The sequence below is a fragment of the Stegodyphus dumicola genome, chromosome 1 (genome assembly GCF_044657685.1).
Source record: "Stegodyphus dumicola isolate Sdum_Otavi_A_Nest chromosome 1, ASM4465768v1".
Lineage (NCBI taxonomy): Eukaryota > Metazoa > Arthropoda > Arachnida > Araneae > Eresidae > Stegodyphus > Stegodyphus dumicola.
Window position 1 is genome coordinate 79234442 of NC_140768.1, and position 17129 is coordinate 79251570.

A 17129-nucleotide genomic window follows, 5' to 3' on the forward strand; every position below is an offset into this window, starting at 1 on the left:
ATCAAAAAGCTCGTTTCATTAATCTGCTAATGCTGAACACATGTTTCAATGCCAAAAGGTGGCAATAAATGGTTGGCAGTGTGTCATATATTAGGGCGTGTACTGCTTGTCTATATATCTGAAACATCATAGTTGTTACTTTTCATTTTGACAATAAATTTGAACAAAAAGAATAGAAAAGATTATTTTTCTAATAGTGTGGGACAAAATGTGAGCAAAACTAGCTTAAACTCTCAGAGAAACATGTTACTGCATTTTAGTTTCACCTCAATATTTAATGAGTGTGTAGAGTGGGGGAAGCATATAGCCCAAAATTGATTAACCAAACACTGAAGAGACAGAAACTTTGAATAATAAAAAATTGAAGTTAATGAGGTTTTCTGCAAATTACACCTAACACAACAAATGGTATACTAAGTAGATTTGCATACAAAATAATTCACAAAAATGAGTTAAAAATTATTTCCTATATTAATGATTTTTTTTTTTTTTTTTTTTTCAATATACAAGAGTTGTTGAAACAAAGTTAAAAAATCAAGAAATTAATTTTTTAAGCATATAAATATCACATTAGACAAATCTTATCGACAGCAGCATGAAATCATGTGATTCTGTCGCAGAATCAGTGAAATATATTAAAATTTAGTCTCACATAAAATACTCAGACAAATAACTCAATAGTCATATATTGATTAATAAATATTTGTATTTTGCATTTTATTGAAAATAAATTGCTAATAAAATTTCTATATAATCTTAATTGAATATATTTTATAACCTTAGTTTTTAACCTTTTCATTAAAAAAAAATTATAATCTTACATTATATCTTTCATCTTCCCCTGTGTGTTTTAAAGGTTGCTTTTGTATGAACATTAGATCACCAACAACACTCAATGCTGAACCTGGTAATGCCGAACTGCAGTATATAAAAGCAGCACATTCCATTTGGAAATAAGAATAAAGCTAAAATTAAAAATTCTATAGTATATATTAAAACTTCATTATAAGTACATATTCAAACTTCAATATAGTATATATTCAAACTTCTCTTCGTAATATCTCAATAAAAATTTTTAATCTCAAACTCCACTTACATAAAGTTTATAATCAAAAATAAGAATAAGTTTGACTGAATAAATTTCTTGATCTGTTAGTGGAATATCAATGGACATCTGAATTTCATCCTTTTTCCCATCCCTATTGGCATCAACTTCTCTATGCTGAAAATAAATAAAAAAAATAATAAAGCTAAAAAATTGAAAATTTTAATAGCCATATTTGCTACCAATAACAGAAACATACTGTTGAAAATAGACAATAAATAACATTGATTTACAGAAATTTGTCAAAACAGTATCATTGAAGTAAAATTGCACTGAACATATTTTCGATTGGTCCACACACATAGGTAAGCGAAAATTAGTTTAACAAGTACACACTTCAATTACATTTTGAAATGTAATGAAAACTTTTCCTTCAGAATGAAATCTTCTTTCTGCATGTTTTGAAAAACTGAATATAAAACTTGATAGTAGTCTAAGAGAAAATATGCATACTGTGATTTATTGATCATTCACCTTTTTCAGGGTGTTAAAACTATTGATACTTTCTGCACCCCCACTGAAAAGTCACCAAAAGTATTAATGAGATGAAACAGTAAATAGCCCAAATAGTTATGTGGCAAGCAATGATCCTATAAATATTTATCTGGCAATGCAAGTATGCACTTAACATATGTCTGTTTTGGCTGGTGTGCATGAATTGCATGGATGCTGAGTTTCTGCAAATTTCTGATAATTTTTTAAACTAAGAGATAATTATTCTATATATGGCAAGAACAGCAGTGCAAAAGGATTTCTCAAAAAAAGGTAAGTATCTTGTTATTAATGCATCTTGCTTTTTTTATTTGATTGATTGCTTGGTTTTGTACGGAATTATTAGCTTTTAAAAATAGTCCCATTTTGAAAATGGCTATTGATTTCTGCAAGGTTAACTGGCCAAAACATTTAGTAGCTAATGAGTTCATGAATTTTTGACAAGAATGCAGATAATCAGAAAGCATCAAAATATTTTACAGAAGTTAATTTAAGAGAAATGAATCAGTTTAATAAAGACAATGAACATTTATGACTCCAAACAAATTAATTATCATTTAAACAAGCTTCAGTAAGACATAAAAGAAATTACTTTGCAGATATGAAAATACTTTGTAGATATGATATATGGTACTTAGATATAAACTGATACCTGTAATTTGAATGTTTCACGGCTTATCAATAGTTGCATTTTTATGTGATTAATAGCATAAATTTCAAAGAAATATTTGACTAGCTGTTGCAATGATATGCAATTATAATCATATTTTGATGAGCGAGTACATAAAATTTCATATTTATGCATTATGTTTCCTTTATAATTGCATTTTACCATGTAAAGGAAACAAAAGTCATCCATTTCCTTCGAGACTGCAGAACAATAATCAAACACTGTGAATGATGAAACGGACAGTTTCCCTTCTTATGATCGATTTTTGATTAAGAAACAGAGCTCCAAAGCATTTTCATTTCTACATACAAAGATGATTTATTAAATAGGTGCAGAATCAAAAATGAATAAGTAAATCAAATATTAATTAAAAAAATGAATCTGCATTGGCTTCATTCAACAACAGATCCAACAGATAACTTTTGACTCAATAAAATGTCCACTTGCTTTGCAAGTGTGAAGACAGTTAAGAAAAATCTTAAATTCAATTCAAAAGCTTATACTCAATTTCTAAAAGTTATATATTTCAGTTAAAACACCGCTAGTCATAAACATATACCAAAGCACTAAGTGTGATAACTTTTTACTTTATCTTACGAGTAGCTATGTAATGACATCATTATGAATAAGCAGGAAGCATAAATATCAATCCAGTGATTTTTTCCCTTCAACATTACTACTTGCCATTTTGTTGAACAAATGACTTTTTTTTTTAAAGAAAGAACAGTATGGATTATGCAATTTGGTGGCCCTTTTTTATTATGCACCTGCTGTATATTTTGGCATGTGTCTGTGCGTGTACATGTGCATAAAGAAAAAATACTATGTATATGTGTGCTATCTGTATAATCTATATCTATATAATCTATCTATAAGCTATTCTTATAACTATAAACTGTTTGCAATTAAAAATCCAGCCAAAATGCATATCAGGTACAGAATGGAAAAGTATCATTGTTTGTTTCATGTAGATAGTCAGCATAGTTTTGTTGAGCTTTTTTGGGGTGGGAAGGAGAGCTGCAAGTGGGAGATTTTTCAAATAATCTGTACCCTGAATCCTGCTGATATTGTATGAATTTTCAGGCTAATCTATTCTACCGAACTGAGATAAATTTATCTGTAATTTTAATACAGTTGTTACATTGTCAATGGCTGTGCTATAAAATTCATATGCATCTTGAATATATATATATCAAAAATGCATACTGCCATTTTTTAACCATCCAATTGTCAGTCATAAAACAGAATACGTATATCATTATGTGGTGAGATATAAGAACATGCAGCTAATTCTAATATATGATCACATGGCAAAGTATAAGAACACACAGCCAGATACTGCCGAGATATCTCGGTTAATTAGAGATTCAGTGTTAGGTGCCTCTACAACAAAGAAGTTTTAAAAAAAAATAGTATATAAAACTTAATAAATATAATTTTTGTGCTCAAAAAGAAAAATAAAGACTAAAACATACTGGAATATATTGAAACAAAGAGGATAAACAGAGAAATTTAGTAGAATTATATTTAACCACTTCACTATTTGACCCAAAACAAACTCCTTGATTGGGAAAATAATCATCAGCAGCTTTGAATGATTTTAATAATTAAAATAATATCAAAAAACCAATGGCCATCTTAAATATCCAAATAATTCTGTAAATTATGTGCATATATATATGTGTGTGTGTGTGTTGTATTATTGTTCAAGGCTATTGATGACACTTTTAAATCGACAAGTCTCTCTCAGGGCAAATGGTGAAGTGATTAAGCTATATTATTTATAATTGCAAGAACAAAACAGCAAAATTATGCAGAAAATTATTTGAAATATTTATATAAAGATGAGTATTAACTTCAATCTCTGGTATTAGCTGCAATGTCCTGCTGCTCATCATTTGGTTTAATTTCTTGTAACTACTCCAGAAAATTAATTGCTCTGGAAATTTTGTTTCTAAGATAAGAAGCATTTTATGTTTGAAAGAAACATCAGGTTGCTCTCTATAGGTTCCTGTCCTCTTTAAAAAACCTAAAAATATATTTTAACATTGAAATGTGTATTTCTACAAATATACAAAAATAAATTATAAATAAGTTTTTTGAATCCCATATATAAAATCAATTTTGAAATAATCTAATATTTTCATTTGTTTAAGTTCCAATCTAAATGCTTATTTATGTAAAAGGCAGTTACCAATATTTTTAGCTCTTGAAAATCTTTTTTCATTTTTCAATCTGCATTTCAACTGAAAATTATTTAGCTGTTAACTAAAATGGATATTTAAATTGGACACAGATGATAAATCATTAAATATGGGCTTATGAGTTCACAACAAACCAAATATCAACAACTTAATAACTCTACCAAAACAAAAACAAATGTATTTAATGTTATAAACTGTGAATAGGGATTTGCTTCACGTAAAACATTTTTTTTAATTTAATGATGGTAAACGATATTCATTAACATATTTACAGAGGATCATATCATCAGAATTGTGGGCCCCTTGACATTTTTTATTTTATTATTTTTAAAAAGTTAATGGTACTGATTGACTATCCATATTCCCACCAAAAGTTGCAAACTTGTTGCTGACTTTGGACAGTATTCATGAATTTATTGGAAACTTTCAAAAGAAACACTTTTTCACTTTTTTTGCTTATCTTTCTGTCTATTTCAGTTATGCATTCAAAGCTGTCTATTGTTTTACATTCTTCTTTTTCCATACAAGGCATACACACTGCACACTTTTTTTTTTTTTTTTTTTTGTGTGTGTGTGTGCTGTTGTTCTTTTACAGCAATCTGTTTTTTGTTCTTTTTTTTTTAATCAGAGAATTGCACAAAATTGGAATCCTAAAATTAGAAGGAAGGAGATGCATGATGCCTAAAAGTGAGCCACATAAAGCAAGGTGAAATGCATGAAAAAATTATGACCAAGTTAAAAAATGGCAGTATGTGGCCTACTGCTATGTTTAAATTTTCAAATTCCCATAAGAAGTGAACCTACAGCCATTAGGGTACTGTTACACTGATACCTTGGACGTCACATAATATTTTTTGGCAGCATCATCGTTAGCCCCGTAAATACATTTTGGTGACATCATATGTTCCCTCATCAATACTTTTTTAAGGTTTCCTGGTATAAGGGCAGATAATCAGAAAGTACCAAACTAATTGTCTTCATAAATCCTATATTTTATAATTTACAAGCATAACAAAATGATTTTGTGCCTGGCTAATACATACATAGCCTCAAAAGTAACAGATGAAATGCATTAAATTCTGTTTTGCCAAAACACTTTTCAAATGAGATTAATTGATAAGAAAAAATTCAAGAACTGGATTACATTAAATCCTTCTCTCTATAATTCTTAGATTATAAACCGTCTAAAAAAAAATAGATACTTTTTTCCGCTTACACTGGTCAGTTTTCGGCACCAAATAAAACAAACATTGTCAAGTCTAAAAACAATATTTGTTTAATCAAGAAGACATTCACATAAATTATTTTGGCCATTTTTTACTGCATTTTATTCTGTTGGTGCTACTTTGGTAGTGATTAAAAGAATTGTTTCTTCTCATGGAAATATTTTAAATATTTGGAATTCAATTACATTCTGCACTCGTTGAAATATAAATATGAAAATATGGATTTGCTTATGCTTTTCATACAAAACAATTTTAAGATAAATCTTAAAAATATTTGAATTATCAACTTCAATAAACTGATTTGCTTATAAAACTTGTTAAAGCTTTTGTTATACTAACTACTGTTTTCACTAAATAGCATGTATTTCTTAATAAGATTTGTTTTTAAGATTATTAAGATTTATATTCTATTATAAATTAATTATTGACATGCAAAATTATAAATTATACCAAAATTGAAAAAAAAAAAAAAAATATCAGATAAGATGATGACATTAACTGAGAAGTATTAATAGAATATAATTATTTGCAGTATTTTAGGCACACAATATAAACATATAATTTTTGTATTTAATAAAATAATGGAATAAAGATTTGGAAGAAACATTAAATATGTGTTAGAACAACTATTTAACATCGGTAATAAATCAAAACAAAAAACTAATAATGATATATGCAAACCCGATACTTCATTATTTAAGCAACTTCTTAAATAATCACCAGAATTTGTAAACTTAATCATTAAATTTTTGCATTTAATTTATGAGATTTTCAGACCCAAAGCCTATGTGGTGCCACCTATAAGAATGCATCAGTAAAATAGTAAAATGCTGTTAACTAGATTGCAATATTTTTTGAATAATTGCAGATATAAGTAAATATTGTTATTTCTGAATTCTAAAAATATTATTAAAATGTTATTTTTACATGACATAATTATTTATGTTTTACTATTAACTGCAGTCTCAAAAATTTACATTTTAAGATTCTAGCAATATGTTTTTACAGTATAAATCTAACATTTAACTAAAAATTTACTTTTTCCAATGCATATATGAAGGATGGGAAAAAAAGTTACTTCCGAACAATCCTATCCCTGTAAATGCTGCGAAGCAGCGGTTTAGCACCAAAGATTTTTCCTTTTCTTTCTTGTAAATGAAAAAAAAAAAAATAATCATTCATATTCTTTTGTTTGTTCAGTTGAGATAGGGTGATTAAAATTTTGAATTTACCTTTAATAGAAAAACGCCACATTACACTTGCATTAGAAAAATTATTTTTCACTAATATTATACATTTAAAGCATTAAAATAAATATCAAAGTATAAAACCTTGAGTATAATAGGCAACAAGTATAGGAAATATAAATTGCAGTGCAGTTGCCAAAATATAAAAGAGAGAAGTCTTTGAACAGAGAGTAGTTTTGTGTTTAATCTTAACAGAATGTGAAAACACTTCATATAACGCCATGCTTTTAGACAGAAGAAATGCAAATATTTCCAACAATAACACGAAAACAAATATCACTGCCGTAAGCAAATAATATCGTAGCGTCACTAAAAATTACATGACGGTAACCATGGCAACAACCAAGTTGAGGAATTCAGGGATTTCATATATTTTCGCTTATATGGGACTCAAAGAATATTGTAAAAATTGACACAGAGTGAGGATGAAAAAATTCTGAACACTGAAATTTCATGAACGATATACAGTTTTTGGCAGGTTAACTGTTTTAGTAATTAAAATGTACAAAAAAATAATCCTTTAAAAAAATATTTATGTATAATTTCTATTGAGTGGCATCAATGTGTTTTGGTATTCTGCTTTCGAAAGATCCTTAGCATCTTAAATTTGCATTTAATAAAAGTGTTTGGGGTTGAATTCTTTGCTGCGGATTTAGATATTTATGTAAGTTAAATGAAAAAAAATTGATCCATTAAATATTAATGGCCATTCTAGACTATTTTATTCAATATCTTTTATTTCAGGTGTATATTTCCATTAATTGAATAAGAATATCTTTTGGAGCACTTTTATCGCTAAAGTAAGTCTATCGATTTTTCCTAGTTTCCTTCTAATTAATTATTAATTGGCGCTCTTCCTCTGTATAAGTATAATTAAATTAAAAAATTATATTCAGATACAACAAGTAGAACCAAAACGAAACTCGTACAAAACAGTGAAAACGGTTATTGCAATAAATTGATATAAGTGAGCACTTTTTTTAATTAAACAGTTAAATCAGTCAATGTTATTAAGTAATATATATAACATGTTTTGCTTTGAATTTTTAATTTTAAATTTACAAAATTACAGCAACTTTCAGGGTGTGATTTAGCTTCCTGTTTATTGGAATTTATTGTTTACTATTTTAATTTTAATTTATATACATATTCTTCCTACTTTGGCATGTGATTAATTGTATTGAATTCTGCCATTCCCGTGATTACGAACGAATTCATTTCATCCGAGATTTTAAGCTTATTGACTTAGTAGCTTTATTGTAGCTATTTGTTAGTAATTTTAGCTTTTTTGTAGTTTTTATAGCTGCCTTTTAGATTCTTTTTTTAAATTAATATTTATTAGTATCGTTCTTCCTTTTATATATTTTTGAATTCTTGTTTATGGTAAGTACAATTAATAAATGGAAAGTTAAAAGTGTGTGTATTACTCTTAAATAATGAATAAAAGAAATTAAGTATGAACTAAATCAGGGCATCTTAAACTTTTTTCGGTTGCGACCCTTTTTTATCACTGAGATTTTTTTCATTACTCCTGGACCCCATAATATATTTACAAAAATATTGTGAAACCCCATAAGCATTGTGCAAATCTGACATGCATGAGTGAAACCGTAAATTTTTTTCACTTGTACTGTAATATACTATTGCAGCTTTAGATCATTAACTTTAATTTCTAATTTTAAGACATTGAACAATGTGAAAATTTTAAATAAGTAACAAACAAAATACAGCATCACATGCAAAGCAAGTAAAATGAACATTTATATTATAAAAAGACTGTCGAAATGTTTTCGTTTTTTTCTTTGTCTGTATTGTCTTATCTTTATCTATTTTCAGATATACATTGTGTAAAAATATTTGTAACTGTAAAATTATTATAAGTTAAAGAAATATCAGTACTGTTAAAATTTTTGGTGACCCACCGTTTAAGAAACTCTGAACTAAACAACACCGTAAAATTCTTAAAATAAAGTGTAACAATTATTTCTTGGTTTGGATTATTTTCACATGAAACGCTTGAGCCCTTGAATGCCCTGCTGAACTATACTGGTGTGCAAAAATTAAGGACAAGACGGTTTTTTCAATATAACTTTGTACAAAAGCTTTCCAAATCAACATATTTAATACCGTAAGATCCCCAATACATAAGGACATTAGTAATGTAAGCAACACTTACTAAAAGAGAAATCAGAGGGATAAAAAGAAGCTTTATTGAAAAAGTAGCATGGAGCGCAATGCGACTGAAGGCCGAAACATCCCTGTGATGGGTGTCAAGCAAGAAACATCCGGTCTTTAATAAGGGATACGATCTCCCCTGACTGCTAGGCAGGTTTCACAGCGTCTGCCCATTCTGAGAATGAGGGTGTCAATGAGTTGTTGAGGCATTGCTGCCCATTCGTCTTGCAGCACCAATCGAAGCTCCGGAATCGTTACTGGTGGTAAGGTACGAGCTGCCAAGCGTCTGCCTAGAAAATCTCATACATGCTCGATGGGATTGAGATCCGGAAATTGTGCCGGCCAATCCAGATGTTCAATATCCTCACTCTCTAAGAGCTGTTCGGCAGCTACTGTGCGATGACATGGTGCATTGTCGTCCATGAAAAAGAACTGCGGACCCATAGCGCCTCTAAAAAGACGCACATATGGAAGAAGAATCTCGTTACAATAACGGGTCCCGTTGACTGAACCTGCGTCGGAGATGTGAAGGTCTGTACGACTACCAAGCATGATGCCTCCCCAAACGAGAACACCGCCACCTCCATACCTGTCCCTTTCAATGATGTTCGAGGGATGATTGCGGCTTTCCCGCTCTCTCCAGATGAGTATGCGATGAGAATCGCTACTCAGACTGAATCTGCTCTCATCTGTAAAGAGTACTCGTCCCCATTCATTGTCTCTCCAATTCCGGTGTTCCCGGCACCACAGAGAACGGCTTCTCCGATGGGCAGGCGTTAGAGGTACACACCGTACAGGGTGTCGTGCAAACAGACCACCACCGTGCAGTCTCCTGGCCACGGTAAAACGCGAATGGGTCGTCCAGTCGCCTGTGTCGTGTGTCTAGCGATTTCTCCCGCTGTCTGCCGCCTGTTTCTTCTGGCCTGTAAGCCAATATACCAGTCATCTGCGGGTGAGGTTCCTCGTGGACGACCACTACTAAACCCCCGGATAGCTGTTCCTGTAGTTTGAAATTGTCTCCAAAGTCGTGAAACGATGCTGTGAGCAATTCCAAATTCTGCAGCCACACTTATCACACTGCGGCCTTCCTCCAACTTCCCAATGATTCGACCTCGGGTAAAAGCATCCAGATGTCGTCTAACAGATTGATTATTCGCCATTTCTCGCTGAGGCAGCAACTCGGTGTGATTTTAACTGCTATACGGCATGCAATCTCTTTGCCAGAAATCATGATCTTACACCGACAACATGCTTTATACTACTCAGACACTTCCCCATTACATCTACCTGCATATCTGCGCATGTGCTACCGTACATCACCTTACTTAATCTCCTGATTGGTCTTTCTGTCCGCTCTGCCTCTTCGTTTAGCTGATATGCTAATTTTTCGACTTCGTCTTTAATTTTTGCACACCAGTGTACATTTATATGTTTAAAAGAAGACAGATATGTATATAATAGAATACGTCTTCTTTTCAGTTTTTAAGGGCCTCCTATCTGCCTCGTTATATATATATATAATTAATTTGTGTTAAGATAAAAAAATATGTAAATCAGCTTTTTAATTTAGTAATAGCCTCTTAATTCCTTATTTTTAATTTGGGTATTTTCTCTCTCTATTCTAAAAATTATAACTTTTCCACACTGTGCCATTTCTAGATTAATGTATGTCACATGGCTTGAATAATGCTGATGACATAGCTAATTCGGAACATGAACTTAAAATTTCGAGATTGAAAACCTTTTCTTGATGAGCCTCCATATTGAATAATTGTGTGCTTTAGCTTTTACCTCTGTGCCATTTGGACGCTATTTTTCTGTGCTCTCTTTCTATCGCAATAGTATCAAAATGTAAATGTTCATAACTAAGCACAATAATGCCAAGTAAATTGTGGCATCGAATGTCAATTGAAAAAGTTAATCTGCAGACAATGAACAGTTAATCCTACTCGGCTGCCAAGTTTCCTGGTCATTACTGATTCAATATTTTAGCATTTTACTCAATCAGAATTCTTCATGTTCAGTATGAATCTATATTTTAAGCTATCTATGTGCTACACCATCAACATTGCTACAACCTTTTTCTCTTTTCCTATTATATATAATCAAGTTTTAACGAAAGTTTCCCACCACTGCAAATATCGTCTGCACAAATAGTTTGCTTTCCCGTGTGTAATCATATTTTATCAAACGATTTTTGGCATTTCAAAGAATAAGACTTTCTTTATAACACTGTGTTGTAAAATTTGTAAAAATATATCATTAAGGTGTCTGAAGTGGAACTATCGTACTACCAGATTAGAACCATCATTTATTTCCAGTTCTGTTGCAAAAAGTCAGCTACAGAATGTCACCAAATCGTATGTATAGCTTTAGGTATTAATGTTGTATCGTACGATACTATGAAAGTTTGGTACCGAAAGTTCAAAAACAAAGACTATGACATTCAAGAAGTAGAGTGCTCTGGCTGGCCTATTGACGTTCATGAGGCCCACCTGCGATAACTTGTGGAAAAAATTCAGTATGCAACCATTCAAGAGCTTGCTAAGGATTTAGACGTTAGTGCCATGCCCATTAGTTGTGCTATGCTTCGCATAAACTTACTGTATAAGTTCAATCGCTAGGTGCAGCATGAGCTGACTCGAGCAGATAAGGACAGAGGTCAGACCGGCACTAATCTGTTCAAATATTTCGGCAGCCGAGTGAAAACTATATAAGACCGAAGAGATCATCTGCTCTCAATTGTACTTGTTAGTGAGAATTGTTAGTTCAGAGTGACTTCGGTGTTGAGAGCTTTACCTTTTAGATGTGCTTTGCATTGCATTATGTTTAATATTCATAGTAATTTGAAGTGTAACTACTGATTTTACTCTGATTCTGTGAACACTTGTACAAGTATTTCTGTGAAAAGGTCCAAAATTCCGAAGTGTTTCTGTCAATGAAATAAATTTTATCAACCTATCATTAAACCTGTGTGCATTCAATCTATTATGTAACTGTACGCATGCAGCAGTGCGGTTTCATAAATTCCTTTTCGTTTTTCCTCAACAGTGGAATGTTAGGCTTAGGGTAGAAAACTTCCAGTGTGTTTTGCATAATTCACTTGCTCTCTAGAACTCTGCACTAATACTGGCCTCCAAAAGATGCAAAATGCAATAAGTCAAGTGTGTTTGTGCTCCGGGGATTTTGAACTTCGATACCCGGAAATTCCGGGGATTGTCGTTCAATTGGAAGTAGGAATAATAATGAATTAGGTACTTTTCCGTTTCGCCGGCGCAAATCTCGCCAAGCAGACTTTATTGGCGACAACATACAGTATACACATAAAAAATATTAGTTCTAAGAATTCTTTTAAAAAAAGAAGGCGTAAACATTTTAATATCGCTTAAAATTTTATAAAAAGCCAATAAATAAAGAAAATAAATTTGTAAAAAGACATTAATTTAAGAATTTACTATGCTTTCATGGTTCAACATTCGCCGGTTCATATCATGTGACCCCAAGCGATCTCATCTCACGTAAACTACTCTACAAAAATCTAATGCTCTCAGTAATTATCTACATTCATTTCAAGTTAAATCTTAATTTGGAACACAAGTTTAAATGCAAGAAATATTTCAATTCGTACGAATAGCTTACTCAGAAATTATGTAAAACTGCAGTGCTTTACTTCGCTAATGCATTCTCATTAGAATGAATGAATTTAACCCTTGACTTTACCTTTTCTATATTTTCGGCTTCGGATAAGCGCTGTGATTGCATTCCAATTGACTTAATTACCGAAAATGGCCTTAGACATAAACTGAACTATCTGACAAAAATTCTATGTATTCTATATGCCAGTATTGTAAGAAACAACCAGTCTGATAAGAAAAAGCTGCGACTTGTTTTGAAAATGATGTGTAAAAGGTTACCAGCGAGAATATTCTGTTTGGCATCAGTTGTACCGTTATTGGCGACTTTATTGCTTGCGCCGGCAAAACGGAAAAGTACCATGAATTATTTATTTTGATCTGGGTAATTTTGTTTGCTTAACGCAAGGTCAGTGTGTATGGTGAAAACTTTTTCTTTCTTTCTCCAAAGGCAGTGATAATGCGTGAAAAGGGGGAAAAACTTCTTTTTTTGTTCTTTCCTTATTGCAAGTTAGGACTCATTCCCCCGGTTCTCGGACATTCTCTTCTGGATTCTTTTCGGCAAGTAGGCGCGGCAGAAAAAAAAGGGAGAGATTTCGCTCGACCAGATGTGCGATCACGTGACTCTGGGTTTAAAGGTCTTATCTCTCCTGGCCTGGCGCCAATAAGTAGATAAGGGGGATTTTTCGCCATATTAGCTATTTGTCATTGGTCGCTTCTCAACGTTTTTTCCTTCGCTGTGTAAAATTTTCGTTTCGTTTATTGATGCACGTATAAATTTTTCGTTTTGTTTATTGAAATATTTTTTTATTTATGTACGCAAGAGAATTTCACTATGAAATTTCTCGATATAAATAGTGATATTATACAATTAGAAGAAGGTGTCTGGAATGCATTTAGGTGGAATTGGATTGAACGGAGAGATGGTAATGGGGATACCATCGGCACATGGTGCAAGAAAATAAATGTTGCTGGACAAGCATATGGTGTTTTTTGTAACTCACTGCTGAAGTATGGTGGGGAAGGATTCAAGGCTTTCACAAATCATTCTAAAACTGTGACGCACATAAAATATTCAAAGTGCATTAGACATTCAATGACTTTAAGTAATTATGCTAATTCAAAAAATACTGATGACTTACTTGAGACTGATGCTCGGCCATTGGATATAGTGACAAGAAAAGCATGCCAAGAGGTATTAATAACTTCGTTTATCGCTGAGAATTCTCTTTCTTTCAATGTAGCTCCTAATTTAATTGAACTCTGCAAACAGTTGAGCCGCGATCAGACGGCACTAAACTCGTTGGAAATGTCCAGGACTACTGCATGTTATAAGATGAAATATGGGCTCGCAAAAACTATTAAGGAAAATATCATTAAAACTTTAAAGGCGACTCCATTTTCTCTAAATTTGGATGAAAGTACTAGCAATGCTCAAGAAAGTATACTGGCAATGTTGGTGCAGTTTTATGACAACAATCAAAATGAAGTTGCAGTTCATCATTTTGCATCTCTAAAGATGGAATCTTGCAATTCAGAAACTGTTTTTAAAGCAGTTATTAATACTATTGAAGATAATAATATTCCATGGGCAAACTTAATTAGTGTATTAATGGACTCATGTAACTCCATGCGTGGAAAAAAAAAGGGTGTTGAAACCAGACTACGATCAAACAAAGCACCCCACTTATTAGATATTGATGGTGACACATGTCACACAGCTAATAACTGTGCAAAAAAATATTTGCTTCATGTTTTGAGGTACTTACGTATTATCGCAACCAGGTTGGCGCGATTTGTAAGTTTGAGTAAAAAAGTATGAATAGAAAGAAAATGTACATTTATTAATTACAGATAATTTTTAATACAGTTTTTTTATATTATTTTGTTTTAAAATATAAAATAGCAATTAAACCTTTCCGGTTTCAAATTTGAATAAGTTGCAGAATTATTTTTTCGGCGGAAATCTTTTGGCTATTGCTTTTAGCACTGATTGAAAACCGTCTTCGCCATTAACAGCTTGAGCTTGGCGCCATATAAATTCGATAAGGTATGAGTCAAGATGATGACGGGCTGTTCCTCTCTGTTTTTTGTTGCGCCATTTGGCTGAGCCCCACATGCACTCTACATGTTGTGTGTGAACGCCCGTGTTGGGTTCCACAAAGTTATACAGTCAAAAGTTGTTAATCTGGACTCGTCGGGACTTCGGCGATTCCGAATTATAGATCATCAGTTTAAATCTCGTAAGATGGCATGCACAAATTCTAAAATTAAAAATATGAAACCATAATTTATGAAATAAAGAACAATTATGATCTAAAGGGTATCAAAATTTACAAAAAAAAAAAAAAAAAAAGCTTAGTATTTATTTGTTTACTTTATTAAACATTTCTTTCAATGTAATTTGTTTAAGTCGCTTCGTTTTATGTGATAATACTTTCTCTTTAATTCTATAAACAGACATAATTTCTTGTTCAGTTACAAAGTTCCGCTGTTCAAGTCCCGTTAATTGCTGTGCCGAGAATACCGATTAATAACTTGTCAATTGAAATTTTTTCATTTTCACTAACCTCTCTGTCACATTCTTCATGTCTTTATCCATTTTTGCAGCAATTCCACTTTTTGTTTGTTGGACATCGAAACGTACTTTCGTTTTGTAGATCCTTTGGAAGTTCCAGCTTTGGAAATTCTATTTGACATAATCGAAAGTTCAAGTTTACTTTTATAAAGTTGCTCTTACAGTCTGCAAAAAATAATAAGCGGGATCCAATTCGAAGATTAAGGAATAAAGCAATCATTAACATTAACTGAAATAGATAATTAGATAATTTTAGCTTACACTGTTCGTTATACATTAAACGCGCAGGCGAAAACGTATTCTGCACTTGCGCACATGCATATGCACAGTAGTCAAGGTCTTACGCGCATGCGTAAAATGCCTGTGTGCATGTGCCAAAGCGGCGCATGCGCAGAAAGTTTTTAGCTTTGAGGTCCGGATTATGGGTGTCCGAATTAACGACTTTTGACGGTATTTGTGATTAACAGTTCCATGCGGAAATCCAGCATTTTCGAACTCACTTGTATTGTATCCTTTCCAGCAATCCGAATAAATGATGCTTTCTTCTTTGATATTTTCGCAAATTTTTTCCATGAGGGTAACGGCGCTTCTGTTAGGTACAGTAACCAAAAAAGTCTCTTTCTTTTCTCGTCAAATTCCGCCGAAAACCCATTGCTGTGGTAGTACACACCCAGTGTTATTTTTTCTTTTTACAAATAAATTCTTTTTACAAAACTACGTATAACACGTAGGGTTGCCGTAAGTAGGATCGCCAAATTTGGCGAATTTTGGCCTGGGTGCGTTAATACGTAAGTACCTGTTTTGATAGATACTTAGAAGATTTGTTTGATGACATCTATTTTGATATGAAAAGCTGCAGTAAAAGAAAAAATTTTTTCAAAATCTGTGAATCCCTTGCCATTAAAAAACTTAAGCCCTTGAAGAGACCAGACCATAGGTGGGTGTACATTTTATGTGTTTTAGAAAGAATCAAAGATCTGTGGGATGCTCTTATTGCATTTTATTTTCACTACTTGGATAAAACTGTAAAGGGGATTATTTTCCTTATGTTGAAACTGTATACAATAAAAGAAATATTTCTGCAGCTCAGAAAAAAATTGTTGAAGGGGTGTATTCTTGCTTGCATTCCCAAGAACTCACAAAGGATGCTTTAGCTCGGAAAAAAAGAACACTAAATGGGTTATTTGTTATGCAAAACAAAACTTTATTGCATGTGGCATTATATTCAGCAGTATTACCATAGTTCAACACATTTATTAAATTATTTGAAACAAAAAAACCAATGCTTCATTTAATACATTCCAGTATTTATAAATTGATGGCAAAATGTTTGTCTTTTTTTATGAAGCCAGAAAATATAGAGTGCACATCTTATAATGATTTATTAAAGGTTGATGTCACAAATCCAGAATTCTATCTACCTAGCAAAGTAATATTTACTGGTGCAGAAGCTTCCACTCTCCTGAAGAAATTATCAAAAAATCATCCAATAGCAAAAGAATTCCAAATTTCTATGATGAAAGCTTATACTAATACAGCACAGCATATGAAACAGAAATTACCCCTTAAAAATTCATATCTAATTAGTTTTACAGCATTAGATCCAGAGCTAAGAGGTAAAACCAGTACAATATTAGCTTTTGAAAAATTATCATCTTTTATGTCCCATATTTTTAGTGATAATGAAAAGTCAAAAGTAGAAGCCGAAATATGGTTACACCAGAGTGATATCGATATCACCAAAGAAATGCTCTACTCATCTGATGAAAGTGGAAATCAAGTCAAGTGTACAATTGATAA

The 17129-nt window shown here is 31.9% G+C and overlaps 1 protein-coding gene across 4 annotated transcripts in view; it reads right to left on the bottom strand.

Moving 5' to 3' along the window:
• The window catches only part of LOC118181825 (transmembrane protein 231), a 49227-nt gene extending 41952 nt beyond the window's left edge, over positions 1–7275 (bottom strand). For 3 of the 4 annotated variants that reach the window (XR_004756973.2, XM_035351154.2, XM_035351062.2), the window contains exons 1-4: positions 7029–7275; positions 4124–4296; positions 1097–1222; positions 822–965 (exon numbers count right to left, since the gene is read on the bottom strand). Coding sequence is in view for 3 of the 4 variants with exons in the window: in XM_035351154.2 (XP_035207045.1) it covers positions 822–965; positions 1097–1222; positions 4124–4296; positions 7029–7167 (582 nt within the window). In the remaining variant the exon portion in view is untranslated. The remainder of the gene's footprint in view (positions 1–821; positions 966–1096; positions 1223–4123; positions 4297–7028) is intronic. The other variant, XM_035351220.2, reaches the window with a different exon arrangement.
• Positions 7276–17129: the final 9854 nt, after the last annotated feature.